The sequence below is a fragment of the Amia ocellicauda genome, chromosome 14 (assembly GCF_036373705.1).
Source record: "Amia ocellicauda isolate fAmiCal2 chromosome 14, fAmiCal2.hap1, whole genome shotgun sequence".
Taxonomy (NCBI): Eukaryota; Metazoa; Chordata; class Actinopteri; order Amiiformes; family Amiidae; genus Amia; species Amia ocellicauda.
In genome coordinates this window covers 4,841,857-4,866,856 of record NC_089863.1, presented here as the reverse complement: position 1 = coordinate 4,866,856, position 25,000 = coordinate 4,841,857, and the positions used below count along the sequence as shown (strand labels likewise).

The following is a 25,000-nucleotide window of genomic DNA, read 5'->3' as shown; positions in this document are numbered from 1 at the left end:
CCTGCTCCCTCACTGTGAGCTGCCGGGGCGATGGCAGCCCGTCTGCAGAGAAGGAAGGCCACTGTTTTCACCGATGCGCCTATTTTTTTTACCTTTACCTAATTTCTGTTTTGTATTCGTAAAGAATTCAGAACAATTTGCAGATTCTATTTGTCACTTTGACATTATGGACATGTTCTGTGCTGATCAGGGACAAAAACTCCTGATTAAATCCATTCTGACGTCACGTTGTAACACATTGAAATGTGGAAAAGTGTGTGCAGGGGCGTCGCAAGGGGGTAGGCATCCAAGGCAATTGCCTGGGGCCCCGGGCTGAGGGGGGGCCCCCAAATGGGAACCCCCCCGCTCTCAAGGAAGAAACCCCCCCCACCCCCGCGGCATCACCGTCAGGAATTATTTTGCCTGGGGCCCCCATGTACCCTTGAATCGCCTCTGAGTGTGTGGACTACATTGTCCATAATTTGGGACAGTTACGGGCTGCGAAAATGCGCAGTTGCCGCCCACCACAACTCACACCTGCGCGTTACCGCCGACAAAACACACAGGTGTGCAACTCGGAGGAAAGGTGGAATTACAACAAAGGGGGAATTAACGTCATTCCCAACAGAGGCCGCAACCCCGACGCGCACCACTCTGAATTCTCTTCATTATGTTCCTGAAAGTGGATCTGAGAGGAATGCGATCACGCTCCACAAAGTTACGGCAGGACAGAGTACCCCCGCCCAGCAGACATACAAAGAGAGAAAGACTCTGTGTGGGCGATAAGGAACCAGCTATGAATACGTTTAAGAAAATAACTGGTATGCCACCGATAAACCACAGAGCCGGGACTGGAATTCAAGGCCGGGGCGATTTACGGACACACAAAAAATGTGTCTGAGTGATGACGCAAGCCCCCCTGTGGCCACTAGCCTTTTTTTTTGGTTTGTTTGGCACAGTACAGAAAGCATTGAGACTGCTATCTGTTTACTCACAGCCGTGGAAGAAAAAAAAACAAAAACAGAAACAAAAAGAGGGAGATTTATGAGCAGAATAACGTCTGCAGCAACAGTGATTTGACACCGTAGGGAGGGTGTAGTCAAAACCTCCCTACACAACGTCATACATTTTCCGATATTAACCACGAAGAGGAGAAACAGTATTCATGAATGACACGACCAAAACACACGCAATCAACAGTGAAACTAAGATGAAAAGAAGATCAAATACAAAATTCAAACCGCGGGGGGTCGGGGTCTTTCTCACACCGTCCTGCACCAAAACACAATCTTTCCACGAATCCACACGGCGCCAGCAGGGCAAGGGATACCGAATCCGGTCTCTCCGTGACACGCGACAGCCGCTGACGTGAACCCCAGACACGGGTGGCTCATTGTCGTTTTTTTTCCCATAATCTGAAATTCTCCGTGAATGTACGCCGATTGAGACGACATTTTATTCGCCGGAAATGGGAGCTTATACAGGTCGAGCAACTTCCTTAGAGGGCAGTTGACGTTAATGCCGTTTTTCATTAAATCCGCCACGTGTTTCTATCCGCGACGAGGCGCAACCACTTGTGTCAGTGCCCCCGGCCCACACACTCACAGCAGGCGCCAATCAATTCCAATCATCGCTTTCTGTGAGGCGTCGCCCCCAAAACCGTCAGTTTGGAGCGGTTTGTGTGTGACAATCCCCCCGGCTGGAAATGAAACCCCGATTGTGTACAGCAGCCTGGCAGAATCTATAGGCCTCAGACTGTATTACATAATTTTTAATTCATGTGACGATACAAAAATAAATAAAAACGTCTCTTCTCTCAAAGTTTTTGTGTGTGTGTGTGTGTGTCATTTCTTGGGGGGAGGGTTGTTCATGCCAGGTGTGAGCAGTGGGCAATATGTGCAAAAGAAAAAACAACAGCAAAATGTGCTATAATATGAGCTCGGTGGAACGCAGCGCTGAGTGATAGCGAGAACACGCGGTCGTAGCACACTTTGAACTCGGGCTGTTCTGAGGTAAACAAAGAGCCCGTCCCCACACTCTGAAACCCCAAAACACACGGGCAGCCGCCAGGCGTTTCTTGCGTTTGAGGTTTTGTCGGCGTGTGGATGTTTTGATGTTCGATACCGCGGCTTGAAAAAATACATAAACAAATACAAAAGTCAATTATTGATGTGCATTAGTATTTATTGATTTATCAATTAATCATTCTTGCAGTTTTCTCACTTTTCAGCCGTATTCTGATACTCACTTCCACAGGACATATTAGGAGTTTTTGTTTTTATCTCCTCTGTGCCTAATGGTTTATTTAAACTGTTAAAGGGTTATTTATTTATTTTATTTATTCATTTTGTTGTAGTATGTTTATCACTCTGTAAAGCGCTACCCTGCAAAGGGCGCTATACAAATTGATTGATTGATTGATATTGCCAATCACTACACTGCACAGATGAATTGCTAGTAATAATAATAATAATAATAATAATAATAATAATAATAATAATAATAATAATAACAACTCTATACCTTTATTTACAAATACAGTATATGTCTATAAATACAGGTTTGAACACACACACACACCCAACACATTATAGATACAAATATACAAATAAAGATTGTCATCTCGGCCAGAAAAGTTCGACACAGGATCTCCCTGCAGTGAAAGGCCGACACGACTGCATTTTTAAACTGAAGACGAGGGATATCAGGTCTCTGACGTGGGCCGGGCCGGCAAATGAAACCGGGCCACGCAGCAACCAGCACCGCAGGCGGGAGAACAGCACTGAGACAAACACACAGCCCATCTAGCTAAGCACAGCAGGACTGCACGGCCACAAGGACGTTCATGATAATAATAAAACAAATGCCACAATAAGAAAAAAAACATTATCACAGGGAGCCACGCACTTAGAGCCACGCACTTAGTGGCAGCTTTAGCAGATTTCCAGCTCTCCTGGCAGGTAAAAGCCACTCCGAGCTCATAATCCACATGTTTTTAGTGTTGTTGTGTATTTTTAAACAGTTTTACAACGTGGGATGTTACAACGCGCCCGTTTTGGCTCGAGATCTCGGGGACGAAGACTCTCAGATTCCCTTGTGCACAGCATTCGAAATCCTTGGGCAAAAAATAACCACAAACGAATTGAGGATGCATTCTGGTAAAGTGAGAGTCCCGATCAGAACTTGTGCAGCCCGGCCTCACAGCCCAATTCGGTTCCGCCACCTCAGATTAAAAAAGCACCTCACTGTGAGACCAGATAGGCAGAAATCTCCGCCCCCCCCCCTTCACTGCAGGATTATTCCTCTAAAAAGCGCGCGCTTTGGAGCTAAAACATGGGGGAATCGGAGCGGGAAAAGTTCAGGGTCTCGGGGGGTCCGCCGCCGCTCTGGCACGGGCCGAACCGAACCCCAGACTGAGAGGAGAGACAGCCGAGTGGTAACTGCGCATCTGCAGCTGAGAGGAACTGGCAGCAGCACCCAGAGCCATTCATTTATCTCTACAGAGCAGGGTGTTGGGCCGGGGGAGCAAAAGAGATTAAAAAATTAAAATAAAGATTTACAGCTGACCGGCGGACAGGGAAGAAGTGGCACCAGATAAAACGGGTCCTTATCTGAGCTCTGCAGTGGCAGCTCCACAGCCTGGGCTGAAGCATGTCTGAATAAAAATGGAGTCACTCACCTGCTGTAGTTGGGCTCAGGGGCCTGTTCGAAGTCCGGGGCCGAAACGAAGGGGTCCGGCAGCGATCCGAGTACCGAAGTCGAGGGTCCGGGGTCCGAGTCCATGGCGGCGAGCGGCGGGAAAGGTGGCGAGGGGCGCGCTTCCCGAATTTATAGCAAAAACGGGCGGAAGGGGAGGTATGGTGAGAGAGAGAGAGAGAGAAGGAGGGACTGGGGGGGCGGAAAAAGGCTCGAAAAAGACAGGAAAACGTCCGAAAGGGCGAAAAAACGCGCCCGGCGCCGACCAATCACGGCCCGCCGGAACCGCCAGAGGGGTCCGCGGGGGGTGGGTCCCGAGCGCCGCGGCCCCCTGGCCCCCTTTCTCCGGGAGAGGGACTTTCGGAGGCCCCCGGAGGCCAGCCATGGCAGCCGAGGCTCCGGTGCCGAGAGGAGAGGAGAGGAGAGGAGAGGAGGGAGACGGAAGGAAGGGGGTCCGAGAGACACGAGAGTCCAAGAGACGGGGCTGACGATGAAAGAGCAAAAACAGGAACGGATGAATCAAAGCAGGTTTAGAGATGAGAAACTGCCGCTGCCGGGCTGCCGCTGGGATGTTTTCTGTTTTTTTATCATCATTAGCAAAAAAATGAAAACACAAACGCACAGCCACACAAACACACCAGAGCGAGAGCAAAACCAGGCCGGCGGAAAACAACTCCCACGGACGACGGCGATCCCCTCCGCTCCAGTCCTCCCGGCTCAGCCTCCTCTCGGTGCTCGGCTGATTCATTCATTGCCAGCTGTCTGCCTGTCTGTCTGTCGTAGCTGGCTGGTGTTCGTAGGGAGGCATCATCCTCTACATCCCTGTATCCAGTCCTCCCTTCCTCTCCCTCTCTCCCGCTCTCCTTCGCTCTGTCAGGTGGGCTGCCAGGAGGGTGTCCGGCTTGATGCTGCTGGAAAGAAAGATAGCATCGCGGAAGTGCTGACTAAGAAGGGGATTTTGGCCTGGTCTCTCTCTCTCTCTCGCTCACTCGCTGTGCCGGTTCAAACTGCACTGTCACAAGACTGTGTGTCCCGCCTCCACCCCCCCCAGCAGCCTGGCGGGAGTTCAAACTCTTAGCACATCGCTCTCTCTCTCCCTCTCCCTCCTTCTCTCTCTCACTCCCTTCTAGTTAAGTTGATAATATGCCCAATTACACTCACTTCATCCCACCCCCTCCAGGTCTCTCTCCCTAGCAGGCACCATTCCTCCCATCTCTCTCCCTCTCCCTCTCTCTCTCCCTCCCTCTCTCCATTACATGCACAATTACACTCGGCTCCCAGCTGCCACCCAACAGCAGCTGGCCTCCTGTCCAAAGATGCGGACAAAAAAACTGAACTGCCACCTCTTCCCCACCCCCAGTCGCAGGCACAGCAGACGCCCACTGTCAAACTGGCACCTCCAAAACTCGTACCCGGGCCAGATTGGTCCTTGCCCAATTCACCACTCCAGTTGCTCCCGGAGGTGTTCTATTGCTGGGAAGGAAGCTGGGATTCTGAGCCAGGTACAGGGGACAGTTATTATTAGTAACACCTCTTGTGTTGAACCACCTGTGCTACACTGCCAGCTCTGTGTGTGTGTGTGTGTGTGTGTGTGTGTGTGTGTGTGTGTGTCTATGTGTGTGTGTCTGTGAGTCTGTGCATGTGTGTGAGAGAGCGTGTGTGTGTGTGTCTGTGTGTGTCTGTGCGTGTGTGTGTGTGTGTGTGTGTCTGTGTGTGTGTGTGTGTGTGTGTGTGTCTGTGTGTCTATGTGTGTGTGTGTGTGTGTGTGTGTGTATCTATGTGTGTGTGTCTGTGAGTCTGTGCATGTGTGTGAGAGAGCGTGTGTGTGTGTGTGTGTGTGTGTCTGTGTGTGTGTGTGTGTGTGTGTGTGTGTGTGTCTGTGTGTGTGTGCGTGTGTGTGTGTGTGTGTGTGTCTGTGTGTGTGTGAGTGTGTGTGTGTGTGTGTGTCTGTGTGTGTGTGAGTGTGTGTGTGTGTGTGTGTCTGATTATTTGCCTGTGTGTCGAGAGGATCTGTCTCTGGCACAATTTCAGCTGAGGTCACGCCCATTAAACCATCTGGAACCAAACACAATCATTTATACATTTAGTTATTTTTAAACGGTTGGAGAGTGCGTGCTGGGGGAGGGAGGGAGAGAGAGAGGGAGAGGGAGAGGGAAGAGAGAGAGAGTGAGAGAGAGAGAGAGAGAGAGAGAGAGAGAGAGAGAGAGAGCTGGCGTTCAGGGGAACTTGCAGTGTGAAGCCGGCTGTCAGGAAATGGTCTGTGACCTTTCGGAGAAATAAAAATAACTCCTTTCTTTACAGATTTTAACATAACGGTGCCCGTAGGGGGGCTGTCTGGGCAGTTGGCCCTCCACACGTCAGCCCTCTCCCTCCCTCCCTCTCTCTCCCTCTCTCCTTATCACCCGGCTCGGTCGCTGCGCACAGTGGAAATTGTCAGGAGGGAAAAGTGGAAATGACTCACAATCACACACACAAACACACACGCGCGTGCTTTGTCAGCCCCCTCCCCCTCTGCCTCTCCCCGCCAGCCTATCGGCGCCCTGTTGCCAAGGGCCCGGGTTCCAGTGATGTCACACCCGCCCCCCCCCCCAGCCGACAACGGTCTCAAAGCGAAACCCAACGGCTCTCCAACAGGAAGTGGCGTCTGCGCTCGCCCTCGGTGACAGTTCACCACAGTGTGGTCACATGACACAGCCCTGGGCGGCACCATGTTGTATTTCCCCCCCTCTCTGTCTTGTTTAGTTGTGTGTCTCTGATATTGTGTTGCGGTGACAGCTGTCCGTTTCTGCGCATTTCCTACCAGCAGAGGGCAGTCTCCCCGCATCCTCTCCTCAGGGTCGGTCCAGGAACACAGAGTGTGCATGGCAGATGCACTTTTCTGCAAAAGGAAAACAACAACAACAGCACCATGAGGTGACGTGAAGACGCAGGTCCCTCACGCTCTGAGCGACAACAAGCTGGGACAGTGTCTCATCAGCGAGTGTCGATATCACACACAATGCACAATAAACAATCCCCCATGCAAATGGCACAAATTCATGAAGCTGATTGCTATTTATCTCAGAGATGTGTAGGAAACAGGGTGGAATCAAAGACACACACACACTGACACACACACCCAGACTGTAGACAGATGGAGAAACACACCCCAATACAGACACAACAACATACATACACACTCACACACAGAAAAAAGATGGACAGACACAAATACCCCCGTCCCACACACACACACACGCAGACACACAGACACAGACACAGACACACACACACTCACAAACAGACAGACAGACACACACACACTCACATTCAGACAGATAGACAGACACAAATACCCTCCTCCAACACACACACACTGATGCACTGCTACACAGATGTACACACAGACACATACTCACACACACACACACACGCCCTAATAATAACAGTAGCATTCACATGCCACAGAGCTCTACAGTAACACAAAAGTAATCTCGAACCCTCGCTGGGGCTCGTATTTATAACCCGTGCTATGTTCACTCAAAACACCTGCTCTGCTCTCCTCCGGGTCCTCGTTTCAGCCCCAAGGATCGAACCCAGAGCAGACAGCACACACCGAGGTCAGGAAGAGGGGGGATAAATATCGAGGGGGAGAATGGTCTCTGTAGGGCAGTCGAATCCAACACGGGTCACGGTTCTGACTCAAACGCTGCGGAGGAGTGGATCAGTGTTGTGCAGTTGTGCGCTGACTCGGTTGCTATTTGCAGAGCTGAGCCCGGTCTGGAACGCATAACACAGCGGCCAGAGTGCATTCCAGTGCGCTGTCTCAGCGGGTCACCTTGGCCGGCGCTCTCTCTCCCCCTGTCGGCCTGCCAAGCGCCTCCACACTGGCCTCCCTTCACTGGTGGCGCTGTGCCAACGCTGAGCCAACACAGGGCCAAAGGAAGCCCCCTTACAGCTCCCCACACACACACACACACACGCACACTCACCTACTCACACACTAACACACACACACACTGCCATCCAAAGGGGCTACACCTATTAGTTGCATTTGTTTGCATTTTCAGTGAATATATGTAGGGCCACAGTGTTGACAGACGTGGCCGCAGTGTGGAGTAGTGAGTCGTGGGTTCAACCCCAGGTGGGGGACACTGCTCTTGTATCCCTGAGCAGGGCACCTCACACACCTTGAGGACAGTGGCTCCCCTGGTCCCTCACGGAGCGCACGGGAGTCAAACAATAAAAAGACCTTTCAAGGGGCTGAATTAAGAGCGTCCCCACTGGACGCCAGCCCACACCCCCGGCCCCGGCCTGCTGGGAAATAAAGCCCCTGCCAGTCTCTGGCTGTTCCGCAGGGGCCCGGTGCTATTCCGGTCTGTCCTCAGGGGTCAGTAGGGACACGCTGCGGTCCCGATTTAGCCCACGCTGCGCTGGGGAAGACACAGGGCCGAGCGAACGGGGGTCGGATTACCCTCCCGCCAGCTCAGCGCAGAGGGCAACGGGAGACGGCCCGCAGACGGGGTAACATTTTTCCATGACATTTTTGGCAATTGCCCCTATCCCTAATAAAATAATCATAATTTTAATGAGACAGCGACCTTTATCCAAACGGCGTCCTTGCCGTTCCCTGGACTGTTCCTCCTCCCCCTGTTTATCAGTCCCCTCGACACTGAGCAGCACCGCCTGGAGAGACTGTACTTTCTCTCTGGAAAAAGCCTTGCCACTGATTTATTTGTATTATTATTATTATTATTATTATTAGTGGCATTGATGTCCACCTTTCCACTGAGCTGCTGGACTGTGGTTGAACGTTACGTGAGTCCGTCATGTGGTGTCCCACTGTCTCACTTGCTGAGGTTTAAAGGGCGCTGGGCTGTACAAGTGGCTGGATGACAGTTGCCATTTAAACTGACAAAGTGCCCTGGGTGGGGGAGATAACTGCCAACACCCGCACTGATGCCCACTCCACGAAGAGAACGACTCCTGTGGCTCGAGGCGTGCGTTACAGTAGTGTTTTTCATTGTCAGAATCATTATAAAAATAAAAACACTGTTTTGTAAGTATATTAAGTCCTTTGGATTGGCCACAATGAGTCACGATCTGTGATTGGGTAAAAAATATCTCTAGGGCTGATGTCAGATCATAGTAACGCCCTTTCTATTGGTCAATACCAGCCCCATGTGATGCATTGCGCACTGGAACATTAAAACCAGGAAGTGTGCGATGTAAACAAACCGCACATGGTTCTTTTCAGCAAAATCTCAACTAGGCAGCTAAACAAAAATCGCATGTCTCTATCACGAATCATTTCCTAAATTAATACGTTGTAAAAGATGCCCCCATTTTGGGACTCCCAATTCGACCTCACCGTTAAGGGAATTAAGGGAGTCAAAACGGAAACGGAAAGCAGAGCGGACAGATATAAACATATTTTTTTATGTTTCAAGTAAAATTATTTATTTGAATTACCAGGTTATCATAAAATGCGGATGTACCAAAAAAAAGTGTATTTCGTAAGCATTTAACACTAGCACTACATGTTTTAACTTGATATATTAAGTTAACGATACTTTAATATAGTTGAAGAACGGTATGTAATTTTAAGATATGTCAGTATGGATTCAATTAGTTACTACTACTACTTACTAGTCAGAAAATCAGTATGTAGCATGCAGTGTGTACTTATCCAGTATCCAGTATGAAGTAGGGTAGTCGGGTTCCCTCAGGCTGGGACGGATGGACACATACTGGGCAGACAGTTTTGCTGTGTGTCTCTCCCAGCACGACTGACCGACAGTTGTTCTGTCTTTGTCATTTGTGGGGATTGTGGGATGGAGAAATAAAATTGTCCCTGGTTTGGGAATGTTTTACACAGTTTAGAAGAAAATGCAGTTCTCTCTCTGTCTCTCTCTTTCACACACACACACACTCTCTCTCTTTCACACACACACACACACACTCTCTCTCTTTCACACACACACACACTCTCTCTCTTTCACACACACACACACACTCTCTCTCTTTCACACACACACACACACTCTCTCTCTCTCTTTCACACACACACTCTCTCTTTTTCACACACACACACACACTCTCTCTCTTTCACACACACACAACTCTCCCTCTCTTTCACACACACGCTCTCTCTCTTTCACACACAACACTCTCCCTCTTTCACACACACACACACACTCTCTCTCTCTTTCACACAACACACACTGTCTCTTTCACACACACACACACTCTCTTTCACACACACTCTTTCACACAACACACACACTCTCTCTTTCACACACACACACACACACTCTCTCTCTTTCACACACACACAACCTCTCTCTTTCACACACACACAACTCTCCCTCTCTTTCACACACACACTCTCTCTCTATCACACACAACACTCTCCCTCTCTTTCACATACACACACTCTCTTTCACACACACACACACACACTCTCCCTCTCTTTCACACACACACCTCTCTCTTTCACACACACACACACGCACACACACAACACTCTCCCTCTCTTTCACATACACACACACTCTCTTTCACACACACACACACACGCACACACACAACACTCTCCCTCTCTTTCACACACAGTCTCTCTCTTTCTCACACACACACACACGAACACGTGTTTTTGCATGTAAGAACTCTCTGAACCCTGTGACGTCATAGACCTTAAAGTAACTCCACACCGCGGCTCTGAAGTCAAGTGGGTCCGCAGCCCGCTCTGCACTTATCCCTCTCCCCTCTCTTGTCTTTCTGACACGCCGTCTGTTTTCTTCACCTGTTTCTTTTTGTTGACAAATGCGTGATCCTGAACCCCCGGCGCCTGAGCGATTAGAGACGAAAGAAAGAACAAAAAAACTATTTTAACTTTCCCTGCTCACCTCCTGACGCCTCTCTCACACCCTCGCCCCGCAGCCAATCGCGGTTAAGGTCACCCCAGACTCGCCCGCAGACTGGCCCCTTCGGACCGGCCGCGCTTTGGTGCCCCAGCCCGGCAGGCAGACCCCACCCACCACACACCACCCACCCCACCCACACACACACACACACACACATCAGATCAGGGTGACCCGAGTGGCTAAACCACCGTCCACCCGCCGCCCGACACCGGATTTTCTGCGCCTTCAGACCCAGCTGGCGAGGACCGCAACATTTTTAAAGGATAACCTTCCCACATACAAACGCCCTCGTTTTTCTCGGTTCTTGCGTCGGATTTGGACTTTGGTCTGTTTCCCAGGTCGACTTTACCTCCTAGTTGACTGAACCACTGAAACAGTTGGAGTCGGTTCGGTTGCGGCGGTTCGGGACACCTGTGAATCGGGGTGACCCCTCGCCTCTGCAGAGGCTATGCCGGCTGGTTTTCAACAACTGGGGGGAGAGGTAGGTCACATTATTATTATTATTATTATTATTATTATTATTATTATTATTATTATTATTATTATTATTATGTTTTTGCACACTTATCTAAGTCTTATAATAGATCACATTATTGTTATACGCACGTACCCATTTATACAGCTGGGTTTTACATGACATCACTGTGAGGTCATATTTTTTCACCTTGACACACTGATCGACGTCACTCCTGCGTCACTCCCGTCACTCTCCTCCCCGTTATGCGTGGCCCAAAATGTAAATATGACGTAACAAGCGCTTTTCTCACTTCTGTCACCTGGCGAATATTGTTTCCCGCTTGAAAAGAATGCCGATTGTGTCAGATTGCGCACACATGACGCAGAGGTGATGTCAGCCATCGCTACATTGTGCATCACCACACCGCAGGAGAGTCCGATCATGGCGTCATTTCCCGTCTGGGTGTCTGGGACGTTTTGTGGAACGTTAAGACCTGCGCAGCGAACCCGCGACGTTCTCACGACGTTAACGTCATATTGTTAGCTGTGTATGACGTTACTGTAAGCACAATGGAGTGCATGGTATGGTTTGGTGCGACTTATTTAATTAAGCATCCTTCCACAATCGCAGATAAAGTAATAAACTGCAGCCCCGCTCAGAATAAAGTGAACCAAGAAATCGATTCGTTTAGGGTCACTTTTGCAAACGAGTGCTGAAAATCAAGCGATGAACAAGGGATGAGAACTCATTCAGGTTATTCAGGTTAGGTGTGTGTGTGTGTGAGAGAGAGAGAGAGATGGGGTTTTACCCAGAATGCACCAGTAAAAAGACAGCAGTATGGGGCACCCACACAAATGGCATTTGACAGGTGTGAGCTCCAGAATATAATAAAATACCTAAATCTGGGCTTAAACGTAATAAAAGCCGATTTTTAAGGGCTTCGGGTTTGAATTTGAGGAAATGTTATGGTATTGAAGTTAGATGTTTTAAAACCCTGTTAACAGTCTGCTTGGGAATAATGGGAAGTAAATAAAAGTTCAGACCCAACAGAAGAATGCTTGTGTCTCCCTGGCAGGTCGTTATTATTGGTATAATTATCTGTATTATTATTATTATTATTATTATTATTATTATTATTATTATTATTATTATTATTACTAGGAGTGTGTGCTGTTATTGGTAATATTGCTCATGTTTTGTATGTAGAATTGTGCGTTTGTGTGACACTAAATTAAAGAACGGTGCTGGGATTTCATTCTCATTGTTTTGCCTTATATAGCGGGAGAGAGATTCGCTCTGTGCCGGGGGGAGGGTTGCCTGGTAAAGCCTGCCACCGTCGTGCCCTGTGATTCCAAGGCACGGGCTGCTCCCAGGGTTACTCTACCAGAGACACACAGACCCTCTCGCACACACACACTGAAACTCACACACCGACACACACGCGAGCTTCTGTACACATACACATGAACGTGGTTAACCAGTAACTCTCCATACCTCAGCTCAGACTGCGGAGGGGAGATAAAGACTCACCGCCGCCCCACCACTGTTTGTGCAGAGGTTTGTGTAGCGGAGATAACCCTTCACACTTCCTCTGAGAGCCGAGGGGCAGGGAGGGGAGCTAACTTTGGGCGTCTCCTGGGGCCTGTCTCTCTCCCTGTCTCTCTTCCCCTCCGTCTCTCCCGTCTCTCTCCTCCTCTCTATCTCTCCCCGTCTCTCACCCTCTGTCTCTCCCCGTCTCTCTCTCCATCTCTCTCTTTCTCTCCCCTGTCTCTCCTCCTCTGTTTCTCCCTGTCTCTCCCTGTCTCTCTCTGTCTCTCTCCCTCTCTCACATGTTAGGACAGATGTGGGATAGGGTGTGTGTGTGTGTGCGTATCTCTTTGTGTGTCTGACTGGGTGTATATCTGTGTCTGTGTGTGTGTGTATTTATATGTGTGTCTGGTTGTGTGTGTGTGTGTGTGTGTGTGTGTGTATTGATATGTGTCGTGTGTGCGTGTGTGTATTTATATGTGTTTGTGCGTGTGTGTATTTATATGTGCGTGTGTGTGTGTATTTATATGTGTGTCTGGTTGTGTGTGTGTGTGTGTGTATTTATATGTGTCGTGTGTGCGTGTGTGTATTTATATGTGTTTGTGCGTGTGTGTATTTATATGTGCGTGTGTGTGTGTGTGTGTATTTAGATGTGCGTGTATGTGTGTGTGTGTTTGTTGGCTACAGACTGCGTTCTCTCCGTCTCCCCAGCGTCTCGCCCTTCAGCCCGGCCCCGGCACGGATCAGATGGTCCACAGTCCTTTCTTCATACAGCTGTGTGTTATAAATAACAGGAGCCGCATCCACGGGGGGTGCGCTCTCACCTGCGGGGGGGTATTGTGTCTGGAAATGTACTGAGAGAGAGAGGGAGAGGGAGGGAGAGAGAGGAAGAGTGGCACTGTGGTTTAGGGGCTGCACTGGGAGAGAGACAGGGAGAGAATCCGTGTTTCCCTTCTGCTTCTTCTGGCCCCGAGCCCCGCACTGACACTGTGTTGCTTTTGTTGTTGGCGTGTGTCGTTGGCAGAGCGTGACTGGGACCCTGGTCCTCTGCGTGTTCACGGCGGTGCTCGGCTCCCTGCAGTTCGGCTACAACATCGGAGTCATCAACGCCCCCCAGAAGGTACCGGCCCCGCCTGGGGGATTGAGCTGGGAAACCCTGGAGACAGAGAGAGAGAGAGAGAGAGAGAGAGAGAGAGGGGAATGGAAGAGATGGGGGAAAGAAAGATAGATGGCGGAACAAGATGGGGAGAGAAAGAGAGAGGAATGAAAGAGAGAGAGGAATGAACGAGATAGGGAGAGAGATGGAGGAAATCGATGGGGAGAGAGGAATGAAAGAGATGGGAAGAGAAAGAGAGATGGAGGAAAGAGATGGGAAGAGAGGAATGACTAAGATAGGGAGAGAGATGGAGGAAATAGATGGGGGGAGAGAGAGACAGAGAGGGGGGCAAGCCTCTAAGAGTTGCACCCATGACACCAGTGGCGTTGTTGGGTGGTGGGGGTGTAGGGTGAGTGCCACTCTCCGATCAGAAAACAAGTGAAATGTATCCCCCTCCCCCCCGGAGGAGAATCTCTCCTTCTCCCACTAGTGAAGGTTTCTCTTACCCTTGGCACCCTCCCCCTCCTCCCAGTGCCGGTCACTGGACACCAGTTTTGTGCAGGAGGAAGAAAAGGTCAGCTGCTTTGCTGGACGGAAAGAGTGACATCACCTGGGTCAGAAGTCAGCGACCCGGTGCCCCGCCCTGCTGTGGGACACAACAGTTGCCAGTGCCCAGAACTTCCCAGGCTGCCTCCTCAAAATACAGCCTCATTAACCATATAGTGTTTAAAATGAAACAGGCAGGTTATCAGCATCACTCTATGATGTCATCAACAATCGCCAGATGGTCAGAGGTCAGAGGTCAGGTCACAAGGGCGCTATTTGTGGACAGTGAGGTCTGCATCACTGCGTTTAGTGCCCAGCGTTGGGGGCGAGTGGCCACAGTGTTGTGTTGAGCACTGGGTGGGGGCTTGGCTCGGAGCGATCACTGGGGGGGGGGGTTGGCTCTCTCTGCGGAAACAGACAGCGTCCAGGAATCCCCCCCCCACGTCACTCTCTGGCTCAGGTTTCCTAGCTCAGCTGAGGGGTTTAGAGGTGGGGTTGGGTGTCTCTCATGGGAGCAGGGATTATTTTAGTAAAGTTCACAGGGTTGAGGGGAGGGTGGGGGGCAGGGGCAAGTGGGTTCATGGTTGTCAGGTGTTGGGGGTGGGCGGTCGCAGTTTTTAAAAGGCCCCCAGGGTGTTCTCAGGTTGGCGTTCCTCTCTCACACGCTCTCTCCCTCTCTCGCTCTCAGATTATCGAGCAGGAGTACAATGCCACGTGGCAGCACCGCTATGGCGTGCCCATCCCCCACGGCACCCTCACCACGCTCTGGTCCCTGTCGGTTGCCATCTTCTCCATCGGGGGCATGCTGTCCTCCTTCTGCGTGGGTGTCGTCTCCGAGTGGCTGGGCAGGTGAGACACGGAGACACAGGGACACGGGCGGGGCGGAGAGAGAGAGGGATGCAGAGACACAGATACACAGAGAGACAGACAGAGAGAGAGACAGGGGCAGAGAGAGAGACACACAGAGACTCGTACACAGAGAGAGACGCCGGTGGCACTGTGTTCATTAAGGTGAGCCCGCCCCTCCCCTGGGGGGGCCAGGTGACCCGGCCTGCTTTTAATGGTGTCTGAAAATGTATGTATATATATATATATATATATATATATAGATTCTCTGATTCTCCTCTCCTGTCTCAGACATTCAGATTCAGAGTCTGCTTCTGTGGGGCTCTGCTGCCCTCTAGTGGCCGGAGTTTGTCTCTACTATTGGAAAGGACAGGGATCTCATTGTGTGTTTGTGTACAGTGTGTGTGTGTCAGCTCTGTAGTGTGTGTCAGCTGTGTACAGTGTGTCAGCTGTGTACAGTGTGTGTGTCAGATCTGTAGTGTGTGTCAGCTGTGTACAGTGTGTGTGTCAGCTCTGTAGTATGTCAGCTGTGTACAGTGTGTCAGCTGTGTAAAGTGTGTGTGTGTGTCAGCTGTGTACAGTGTGTGTGTCAGCTCTGTAGTGTGTGTCAGCTCTGTAGTGTGTGTCAGCTGTGTACAGTGTGTGTGTGTGTGTCAGCTGTGTACAGTGTGTGTGTGTGTGTGTGTGTCAGCTGTGTACAGTGTGTGTGTCAGCTCTGTAGTGTGTGTCAGCTGTGTACAGTGTGTGTGTGTGTGTGTGTGTGTCAGCTGTGTACTGTGTGTGTGTGTGTGTGTGTGTGTGTGTGTCATCATATCTGTTTGCCCCCCCCCCAGGAGGAAAGCCATGCTGATCAACAACCTCCTGGCCTTCATTGGGGGAGGTCTGATGGGCATGGCCAAGCTCAGCCAATCGTTCGAGATGATGATCCTGGGCCGCTTTTTCATTGGAACCTACTGCGGTAAGCCCCGCCCCCTGTGTTTCAGTGGGAGTTGCCACACACCACAATGGGTCCATTTCTCTACCTGTGTGTCGTTCTCATCTGTCCATCTGCCTGTGTGTGTGAGCAGGGCTGGCGTCAGGGCTGGTGCCCATGTATGTGGGCGAGATCTCTCCGACCAGCCTGAGGGGGGCGCTGGGCACCCTGCACCAACTGGCCATTGTCATCGGGATCCTGGTGGCACAGGTAGGACACCTACAGCACCACCTCTGTGCATCTGTCTGTCTCTGTGTGTCTCTGCAGTGTCTCTGTGTGTCTCTGCAGTGTGTCTGTCTCTGTGTCTCTGTGCATCTCTGCAGTGTCTGTCTCTCTCTGCAGTCTCTGTCTGTGTTACGCAGTGCGTCTGTCCTTCGCACACACCTTTGCCTCTGTGTGTCTGCGCGTCTCTCTCAGGTCCGTGTCTCCGGCATCCCTCCAGATGTGCCATGTGAGTCCGTGTGCATCAGTGTGCACCCCAGTATGTCTCCAGTGCGCTCTCTAATCCCCCACCTCCCACCTGGGTGTAGATACTGGGCCTGGAGGCGCTGCTGGGCACGGAGGAGCTGTGGCCGCTGCTGATGGGACTGACCGTCCTGCCCACCGTCCTGCAGATGGCGCTGCTGCCTTTCTGCCCCGAGAGCCCCCGCTACCTGTATATCATCCGCTGCCAGGAGCACCACGCCAAGAGCGGTGAGAGGGCACATGCCACACACATGCCACACGCACCGCACACACACGTGCCGATGAGTGATACTGAGCATGATACTGACGGTCTGCATGTGCGTGCGCGTGTACAGGCCTGCGCAGGCTGACAGGGCTGCAGGACGTGGGCGAGGCGCTGGCGGAGATGAAGGAGGAAAAGCGGCGGATGGAGATGGAGAGGAAGGTGTCCATCGCAGAGCTGTTCCGCTCGCCGCTGTACCGGCAGCCCATCATCATCGCCATCCTGCTGCAGCTGTCCCAGCAGCTGTCAGGGGTCAATGCCGTGAGTGTGTCTCCGTGTGCCCATCTCTGCCTGTCTCTGTCTCCGTCAGTGTCTCTGTGTGTCTGTCTCAGTCAGGGTTTCTCAGTGTCTCTCAGTGTCTCTGTCTCCGTTAGTGTCTCTCATTGTCTCTCTGTCTGTCTCCGTCAGGGTCTCTCAGTGTCTCTGTGTCTGTCATTGTCTCTCAGTGTCTCTGTGTCTGTCTCCATCAGGGTCTCTCAGTGTCTCTGTCTTCATCAGGGTCTCTCAGTGTCTCTGTGTCTGTCTCCGTCAGGGTCTCTCAGTGTCTCTGTCTCCATCAGGGTCTCTCAGTGTCTCTGTGTCTGTCTCCGTCAGGGTCTCTCAGTGTCTCTGTCTTCGTCAGGGTCCCTCAGTTTCTCTGTCTCTGTCAGTGTCTCTGTGTCTGTCTCCGTCAGGGTCTCTCAGTGTCTCTGTCTCCATCAGAGTCTCTCAGTGTCTCTGTGTCTGTCTCCGTCAGGGTCTCTCAGTGTCTCTCAGTGTCTCTGTGTCTGTCTCCGTCAGGGTCTCTCAGTGTCTCTGTCTCCATCAGGGTCTCTCAGTGTCTCTGTGTCTGTCTCCGTCAGGGTCTCTCAGTGTCTCTGTGTCTGTCTCCGTCTCCATCAGGGTCTCTCAGTGTCTCTGTGTCTGTCTCCGTCAACATCTCTCAGTGTCTCTGTCCCCGTCAGGGTCTCTCAGTGTCTCTGTGTCTGTCTCCGTCAGGGTCTCTCAGTGTCTCTCAGTGTCTCTGTGTCTGTCTCCGTCAGGGTCTCTCAGTGTCTCTGTCTCCATCAGGGTCTCTCAGTGTCTCTGTGTCTGTCTTTGTCTCCATCAGGGTCTCTCAGTGTCTCTGTGTCTGTCTCCGTCAGGGTCTCTCAGTGTCTCTGTGTCTGTCTCCGTCAACATCTCTCAGTGTCTCTGTCCCCGTCAGGGTCTCTCAGTGTCTCAGTGTCTGTCTCTGTCAGGGTCTCTCAGTGTCTCTGTGTCTGTCTCCGTCAGGGTCTCTCAGCGTCTCTGTGTCTGTCAGTGTCTCTGTTTCCGTCAGTGTCTCTCAGCGTCTCTGTCTGTCTCCGTCAGTGTCTCTGTGTCTGTCTCTGTCAGTGTCTCAGTGTCTCTGTGTCTTTGTCTCCCCCTCTGTGTGTTCCTCTGTCTCTCTCTGTATAAACAGATAAATGGATAACAATAACACCCATAACACCGCTGTGTTCCTCTGCAGATCTTCTACTACTCCACCAGTATCTTTGAGAAGGCGGGAGTGGAGAGCCCTGTCTACGCCACCATCGGAGCCGGGGTCGTGAACTGCGCCTTCACCGTCGTCTCGGTAAGACACGGGGGGTGGGGACACAGCTCTAAGCGGGGGTCTGCGTCTGTCTCCTCTTCAGAGCTCTCCGCCATCCTCACTGACCTCTGTCTCCTCTTCCTCCAATCGGCAGCTGTTCCTGGTGGAGAGGGCGGGGCGCCGGACGCTGCACATGCTGGGATTGGCCGGCATGGCGGGGTGTGCCATCATCATGACCGTCGCTCTCGCCCTATTGGTCAGTCCTCCTGGGATCCCACCCACGTCCCGGTTCTTCCAATCAGATCTGCAGTTAGAAAAACAGTCGCATCATTTCACTGAGGCCTTCAAACACCACCACCAACTTACTCAAACACTGCCTTACTCAAACCACATTACTCAGACACTGCCTTTTTTAAAACCCAGAACACCATCACTTTGTCCACTGTGGCTGTAGCTGTGCATCGACTCATGCTGTCCTCTCCTGTGTCCTCCTGCCCGTCCGTCCCTCTGTATGTGTGTGTGTGTGTGTGTGTGTGTGTGTGTGTGTGTGCCTGTGTGCCTGTGTTGGCGTGTGCGTGTCCGTGTGTGCGTGCCCCCCTCAGGACGGCGTGCCGTGGATGAGCTACGTCAGCATGCTGGCCATCTTCGGCTTTGTGGCGTTCTTCGAGGTGGGCCCGGGCCCCATCCCCTGGTTCATCGTGGCCGAGCTGTTCAGCCAAGGACCGCGCCCCGCCGCCATGGCTGTGGCTGGCTTCTCCAACTGGACGGCCAATTTCATCATCGGCATGGGCTTCCAGTACATCGCCGTGAGTGTCTGCCCTGCTGGGCAGTAATTGTGTCTCTGTGTCCCCAAGTCTCTGTCTGTCAGTCTCTCACTGTGTCCAAGCCTGTCTGTCAGTCTCTCTGTGTTCCCAAGTCTCTGTCAGTCAGTCTGTGTCCCCAAGTCCCTCAGTCTGTCTCTCTGTATGTCCCAGTCGGTCTGTCAGTCTCTCTGTGTCTCCAAGCCTGTCTGTCAGTCTCTCTGTGTCTCCAAGCCTGTCTGTCAGTCTCTCTGTGTGTCCCAGTCGGTCTGTCAGTCTGTCTGTGTCCCCAGGCCTGTCCTGTCAGTCTCTCTGTGTCCCCAGGCCTGTCCTGTCAGTCTGTGTCTCCCTGTCTATCAGTTTTTCACTGTGTCCAAGCCTGTCTGTCAGTCTCTCTCTGTCCACAAGCATGTCGTGTCAGTGTCTCTGTGTCCCCCAAGCCTGTCCGTCCACCTGCTCTGACCTCTAACCCCTGACCCCCCACAGCACGCCTGTGGCCCGTACGTGTTCCTGATCTTCGCTGTGCTGCTGCTGTCCTTCCTTGTCTTTACCTTCTTCCGGGTACCGGAGACACGGGGCAAGACCTTCGACCAGATCTCCGCGGGCTTCCGGCACCAGCCCGGCTCGCTGCTGGACCTAGAGAAGCGCAGCACAGAGCTGGAGTACCTGGGGGAGGGCAGCCTGGGCTAGGCAGCCGAGGGGGGACCGGGGGGGTGGCAGGTTCGGAGGGCCCAGAGGACACAGGGAGTGTGTTGGAGTTGTGGGCAGGGTGGCTCATAGGGGACAGGGGCCTGAATCGGTCAAAAGGAGTAGGGGGAGCCACTTCTATTTTACTTTTCTCATCAGACCATTTCAGTTCCTCCAAAAATAAAAACAGCCAGCGCCCACCTGGTTGTGTGGACGCACGGTCTTTGGTGCCCATCGAGTTCGATGCGTTCCCCCCCACCCACAGAATGGCACGGCTGAGCAACGAGGGTCCGCAGGTCAGTGCTGGCCGCGGGCCCGTCGCGTCCCTCTCCGAGCCTAGTGTGTGTGTGTGTTACTGGGACCTGGAGTCGTCTACAACAGCGGCTCCCAACCCTGGTCCAGTGGACCCCCTAGCTCATGGTACCAAGCTCTTAATTACCTAATTGAAATAATTTCCTAAATCAGAGCCATTATTTAAACCAGAGAGGATGGAAGTATAGAATTGTATAAATATATATATAAAAAACCAGCAGCATAGGGGCTCCTCCAGGACCGGGGTTGGTCAGTTTCAGAGACCATAGTGGGGAGTTTAAGATACAAGTGGTAGCTAAGTTTCAGTGAACACATTCAAATCAAATAAATGATCACACTGTGGTTAGGAGAGCAGGGCAGGGCAAGAGAGGCAGGGTAGGGCCACAGTTCAGGGAAATAAAGAGTAGCTATAGAGTCCACATTGATGTAAAGATGTTTTTCTAGCATTTTAACTTTCAGATGGAACCCCCTCCCCCTCAACACCCCTTAAACCCCCTCTTGCCCCAGGGGTAGTTTAAAAATAATAAAATCATACCCCCCCTTGCCATACCCCCAATTTCCTGCAGCTCTGTGGGATTAGTTCCAGACTCCAGGCAATCAACGTGTAATTGCCAGGAATATTGTACTAACAGCAGCAGCGATTGGTTAAGCTCTGTGGGTCCCTTGCCAACCAGCAAAGTTCCCTTTAACTGGGGGAGGGCACAACAAAAGCAACTCCCCCATTTCACACCATTGGCCAGTCCAGATCCTAAAGGGAGGAACTTCCCAGAGAGGCCACCCCTCATTACACAAAATTACTGTACTTAACAATATTTATTATAAGACCTCAATAACGCTAGAAGAGTGAATGAGACCTCTTCCGCATGTACAGAGGTTGCCATCCACTGTGTAGCAGGAAGTATATGTGGTGATTGCTTTTGTAAGACAAGAATGTGCAATGTTATGAATTTATATATAAACTATTTTAAAAGCAAATGCCTGATCACTCTAATCCAGAGAAGTCTTTCCCTGTTCAAGCAGTAATTAAATCACTGATAACACCAGGTAGACCAATTATGCTCAAGAAGCTCACTTATGTAGTTTAACAATCTGGATACACATTTTAAAAAACCCCGAAAGGGAGGAAAGCAGACAAAACACAAAAAACACAGGCAGAGACTGGAACGGTGGTTTGAAAATCTCTTTGTTACTCATTTTCCTCGTTTAGAACCTTCACCAGTGTTCTAGATTGCACAAGACCCTCAGGAAAAAAGTGCGTCTGAAAAAACAAAACATAATACAACAAACCAAAAGCACATGGTAAACCAGCCTTGGGGGGGGGGGGGGGGATTTCTGTGGACTCTGCTGGAGTCGAGGTATTCCTCAGCCCCGCCCCCTCCCTCAGATGAAACCACCCCCCAGTCCGGCGCCTACTCCGCTTGGCTCTGGGGGCTCTCGTACAACAGGAATGTGAACGGCCTACTGTTGTTTTCAGCCTAGTTGTTAGATTTGTGCAATTAACCCTCCCCCCTATTGATGCATCTTAACCTCCTTCTCTCGCCTCCCCACCCCCCCCCCACCGGGAGGTGAGGACCCAGGAGGCCAAGGTGAGTGTTGGTGCTTTTCAGTGGGTGTGTGGGAGAGGCTGGGCTCAGCTCGGAGACCCCGGGACCTGGAGGAGAAGAAAGAGGAAAGGCAGTAAGAAATAAAACCCTCCCCAACCCCAGCTCCACCACGGCTGCAATTCACCCCCCCAGGCCGTGCTCACCTCTCATTAGGGTGTCACTGTCCCATCTGCGTCACCCGGGGTCGGGGTCACCGTGGGGTCGGCTGCAGCCACTGGAGTCTGGGGAGACTAGAGTGGGGTGGGGGGGTGGAGAAAAGTCATTGATCGGACCAGTGGAGCCAATGGGGGATCAGTGCATTAAGGGCCACAGTTTCAGTTGTGGGTGGTGGTCGGGGGTCTTACCTCTCCGACAGGCTTGGTGCCGTCTTGGGCCAGGGGGCGGGGGGAGCGGGGGGGTTTGGGCGAGGATCTTGGGGAGGGTTTGGGGTCCGCCGGCTTGGCCACCAGGGCGGGAGGGGGCGGTGACTCCGTGGAGAGAGGTTTCTCTACCCCATCCTGACACAGAGAGACACGGACCATTATTAATGACTGTGCTGAGCAACAGACAGGATATTGCGTACATCTGGCGGGACTCTGCAGGGGCTACAACCCGAGAGACGGGCTGAGGAAGAAGAGCAGTGACCTGGGCTGCAGGCTGCTCTCCCGCCCTCTGTCTCCGGCGGCTGAACTGGCGGCGGGGTCTCTGGGCTGCCTGGGCGCCGTCCCCCTGCTCCGGCGCGCTCTGCCTGTCCTGCTCTGGGGGGGCGGGCACCGGGCCCTCTTGGTCGGCCTCCCCACCCGACACCGGAGCCCCGGCAGGCTGGCGGGGGCGGAATGGCCTGGGAGTGGGTGGTGGCAAAAGGATGGGAGACTGTTTTACCGAGTCAATTAACCCATTATAAGCCAATTGAAACTGAGCTCTTGGGATTACATTGCTGCGTTGACAGTGGGTCACGGGGGAGACTTGTGCCGGACGCTCACCTGCGGAGCCGAGGTCTAAACCTGCGCTGTGCCCCCCTCTGCTGGCCAGCCTGGTCGCCCTCCTGCCCCTCGCCCTCCTTCTGCTCCCCTGCCTCCCCCATCACCTGGAGAGGGACAGGACAGTAAGACTAGTAAATGGAGCTGCTCCCAATTGAATGAAATTCACATCAGTCTTCTCCCCTCCTGCCCCTTCACCCACCTCTGTCTGCGCATCGGGCTGTGGCCGCGGGAAACGCCGGCGGAAGAAGGGGCGGCGTCGGCGGGGGGGCGTGGGCTGCTGGCCAGCCTCCTCCCCCTCGGAGGTGGGCTGGGCCGGGGGCTGACCCTCGCCCTGGGTGGCCGGCAGGGTGCGGGGGGTACGGGGTAAGAAGCGGCGACGGAAACGCCGGCGGTTGGGGGCGTAGCGGCTGCCCTTCACCGGCACCCCCCCGGGGCCAGTCACGTTCGCCGCCTCCGCACCCTGGGACGGCGACGATGGGGGGGATTCAAAGGTTAACGAGGACAATCTAAATCCCAGCCCTCCCAGAACAGCATACAGAGACTGAAACGCCACAGGATTGTCAGTGTACATCTGCACCTACACAAACTACAGCCGAGGCACTGAAACCTCCCCCCCCCCCGCCACCACAACTGCCCCCCACCCCCAATCTCTACCTTCTCTCCCTCCACCACGTCAAACTCCACAATCTCGCCATCGCCCACGCTGCGCAGGAACTTGCGGGGGTTGTTCTTCTTGATGGCCGTCTGAGAGGAGAGAGAAAATGTGACCAACATCCCGAAGAGACCCCCCTCCAGTGCCCTGGCCCTCACGCGCCACTTGAGATGCCCTCTGGACACACGGAGTTGCTTTGAGACACCCCCACACTTACCTGATGGACAAAGACGTCTTCCTTGGTGTCATTCCTGTAGGAGAGGGAGAGGGGTTTACACACAAAAACAAGACTTCACCAAACTGATTTACATTGGCAGACCAGAAGGTGGCACACTCCCTCCCCCTGGATTAGTTATTGTAAACAAACCACACTGGGAGCAGGGCGGGTATCTGTGCTGTCTGGATGAGCAGTTAACTACACTGGGGCTAATTATAGTTAATTACAAGATCCGTCAGGCTGTGGAGGTCTTCAGTTACAACCCAGCTGAGCTACGGTCACATCAAAATAAGTTTAAGACTAATTGCACAATTCCTTACAGGACCACCCACCTCCCAAAACAAAAACCAGGGGTCTTCCATTTCTAGCACTACCTGAAGCCACACCTCCACCCCTCCGTCTTTCATGCTCTACAAAAGGGAAGACCGATTGTCCCTCCACACTACACAGACCGCTAGACCATCTCACGCCAATCTTCATGGCTAACAGGGAAAGGCTAGGGGGGGTCCGAGCTCCGTGGTACCAGTACCTGTTGATGAAGCCATAGCCATTCCTCACATTGAACCACTTGACGGTTCCCTGGACCAGGGTGGCTGCGGAACAGAAGAAAAGCCCAAAACGTGATTGTTTATGACTAATAGAGTTCAAAACAATGTAGACACTTTCCTGCTACAGATATGCACCACAAACGAGCAAATTAAACAGGTGAAAGTCTTTTTTAAAAAGAAAAAAAAAAGAAAAAAGGAGGATGTCGTCATTTAAGGCGGACTCACTCCTGGGTGACCGCTGACTGGTACCAGCACACACCCCGGAGTCACTCCAGTTCACACCTCATCACCCACAGTGTTTATCCAAGTCAATCATTAACCCTGAACTTTGAGATGTTTAGACTAGCCTGCCTTTGCTTTCACTAGTCAATAAAGGCAAGACCGCGATTGTTCCCCTTATGATTGACGGGTGTGTGTGTGTGGGGGGGTGGAGAACGTGTCCCGGGTAAAATGGACAACAGAGACCCCCTGCAACACATACGCAGCCCACCCACGCCTTGAACCAACCAACCTAGTGTCACTTTCGAAAAAATAAATAAGCTTTAAAGCGAATTAAGCGAACGGACAATGTGAACCAGAGTTAGTGACGTCACCGGTACCTGCCCTAGAGTAACTTAATTAAAACAAAGTAAGCAAAGCGATTCGAAAGTGAAATAAGTGAATTAATCGCGTCGGTGGAGTGACGTGTGTAGAGGGGTGGGGGGTGTTTGTAGATAACTGGAAACCAGGCAGGCACGCTAATCCACGTCGTGTTTATACACTGACCAAAGCTGTACGTGGATAAAACACGCTGCACGGACACGCGTTTACCCCCCTCCCGACACACTACACACTGCATGACATCAAAACAGTGTTCACACACTTCTTGCACGCCTCGGGTTTCACACACAAACAGGGCTACGGCAACATTTACACCAACTCACTTGGGGCAA

At 52.1% G+C, this 25,000-nt stretch overlaps 2 protein-coding genes and 1 long non-coding RNA gene across 5 annotated transcripts in view; 1 reads left to right on the top strand and 2 right to left on the bottom strand.

Moving 5' to 3' along the window:
- LOC136768438 (uncharacterized) overlaps window positions 1–9,961 on the bottom strand; it is a 13,169-nt gene extending 3,208 nt beyond the window's left edge. The window contains exons 1-3 of one of the 3 annotated variants that reach the window (XR_010821973.1): window positions 9,304–9,961; window positions 6,476–6,553; window positions 3,659–4,583 (exon numbers count right to left, since the gene is read on the bottom strand). This is a non-coding gene — a long non-coding RNA (uncharacterized LOC136768438). Of the gene's footprint in view, window positions 1–2,142; window positions 4,587–6,475; window positions 6,554–9,303 lie in introns of those variants that run through there. The other 2 variants (XR_010821974.1, XR_010821972.1) reach the window with 2 other exon arrangements.
- A 738-nt stretch (window positions 9,962–10,699) lies between these two features.
- On the top strand, window positions 10,700–21,060 carry LOC136768386 (solute carrier family 2, facilitated glucose transporter member 4). Its single transcript, XM_066722570.1, has 11 exons — window positions 10,700–11,061; window positions 13,589–13,684; window positions 14,895–15,055; window positions 15,886–16,010; window positions 16,120–16,235; window positions 16,556–16,718; window positions 16,826–17,013; window positions 18,224–18,328; window positions 18,441–18,542; window positions 18,889–19,092; window positions 19,573–21,060. The coding sequence occupies exons 1-11, from the start codon at window positions 11,029–11,031 to the stop codon at window positions 19,774–19,776; spliced, it is 1,497 nt and encodes a 498-aa protein (XP_066578667.1). The 5' UTR covers window positions 10,700–11,028; the 3' UTR covers window positions 19,777–21,060.
- A 190-nt stretch (window positions 21,061–21,250) lies between these two features.
- Window positions 21,251–25,000, bottom strand: part of LOC136768403 (Y-box-binding protein 2-B) — a 4,778-nt gene continuing 1,028 nt past the window's right edge. Inside the window, exons 2-10 of the mRNA XM_066722602.1 lie at window positions 24,050–24,113; window positions 23,521–23,554; window positions 23,306–23,395; window positions 22,851–23,111; window positions 22,652–22,755; window positions 22,314–22,509; window positions 22,034–22,186; window positions 21,833–21,919; window positions 21,251–21,736 (exon numbers count right to left, since the gene is read on the bottom strand). Coding sequence (XP_066578699.1) covers window positions 21,839–21,919; window positions 22,034–22,186; window positions 22,314–22,509; window positions 22,652–22,755; window positions 22,851–23,111; window positions 23,306–23,395; window positions 23,521–23,554; window positions 24,050–24,113 — 983 coding nt within the window. The 3' untranslated portion in view covers window positions 21,251–21,736; window positions 21,833–21,838. The remainder of the gene's footprint in view (window positions 21,737–21,832; window positions 21,920–22,033; window positions 22,187–22,313; window positions 22,510–22,651; window positions 22,756–22,850; window positions 23,112–23,305; window positions 23,396–23,520; window positions 23,555–24,049; window positions 24,114–25,000) is intronic.

Bases quoted from the DNA above. Each gene is read 5' to 3' on its own strand.
- LOC136768386 (XM_066722570.1), top strand. From the start codon at position 11,029: ATGCCGGCTGGTTTTCAACAACTGGGGGGAGAG. The intron at 16,011-16,119 runs GTAAGCCCCGCC...GTGTGTGAGCAG, and splicing joins TTTCATTGGAACCTACTGCG to GGCTGGCGTCAGGGCTGGTG. The intron at 17,014-18,223 runs GTGAGTGTGTCT...GTTCCTCTGCAG, and splicing joins AGCTGTCAGGGGTCAATGCC to ATCTTCTACTACTCCACCAG.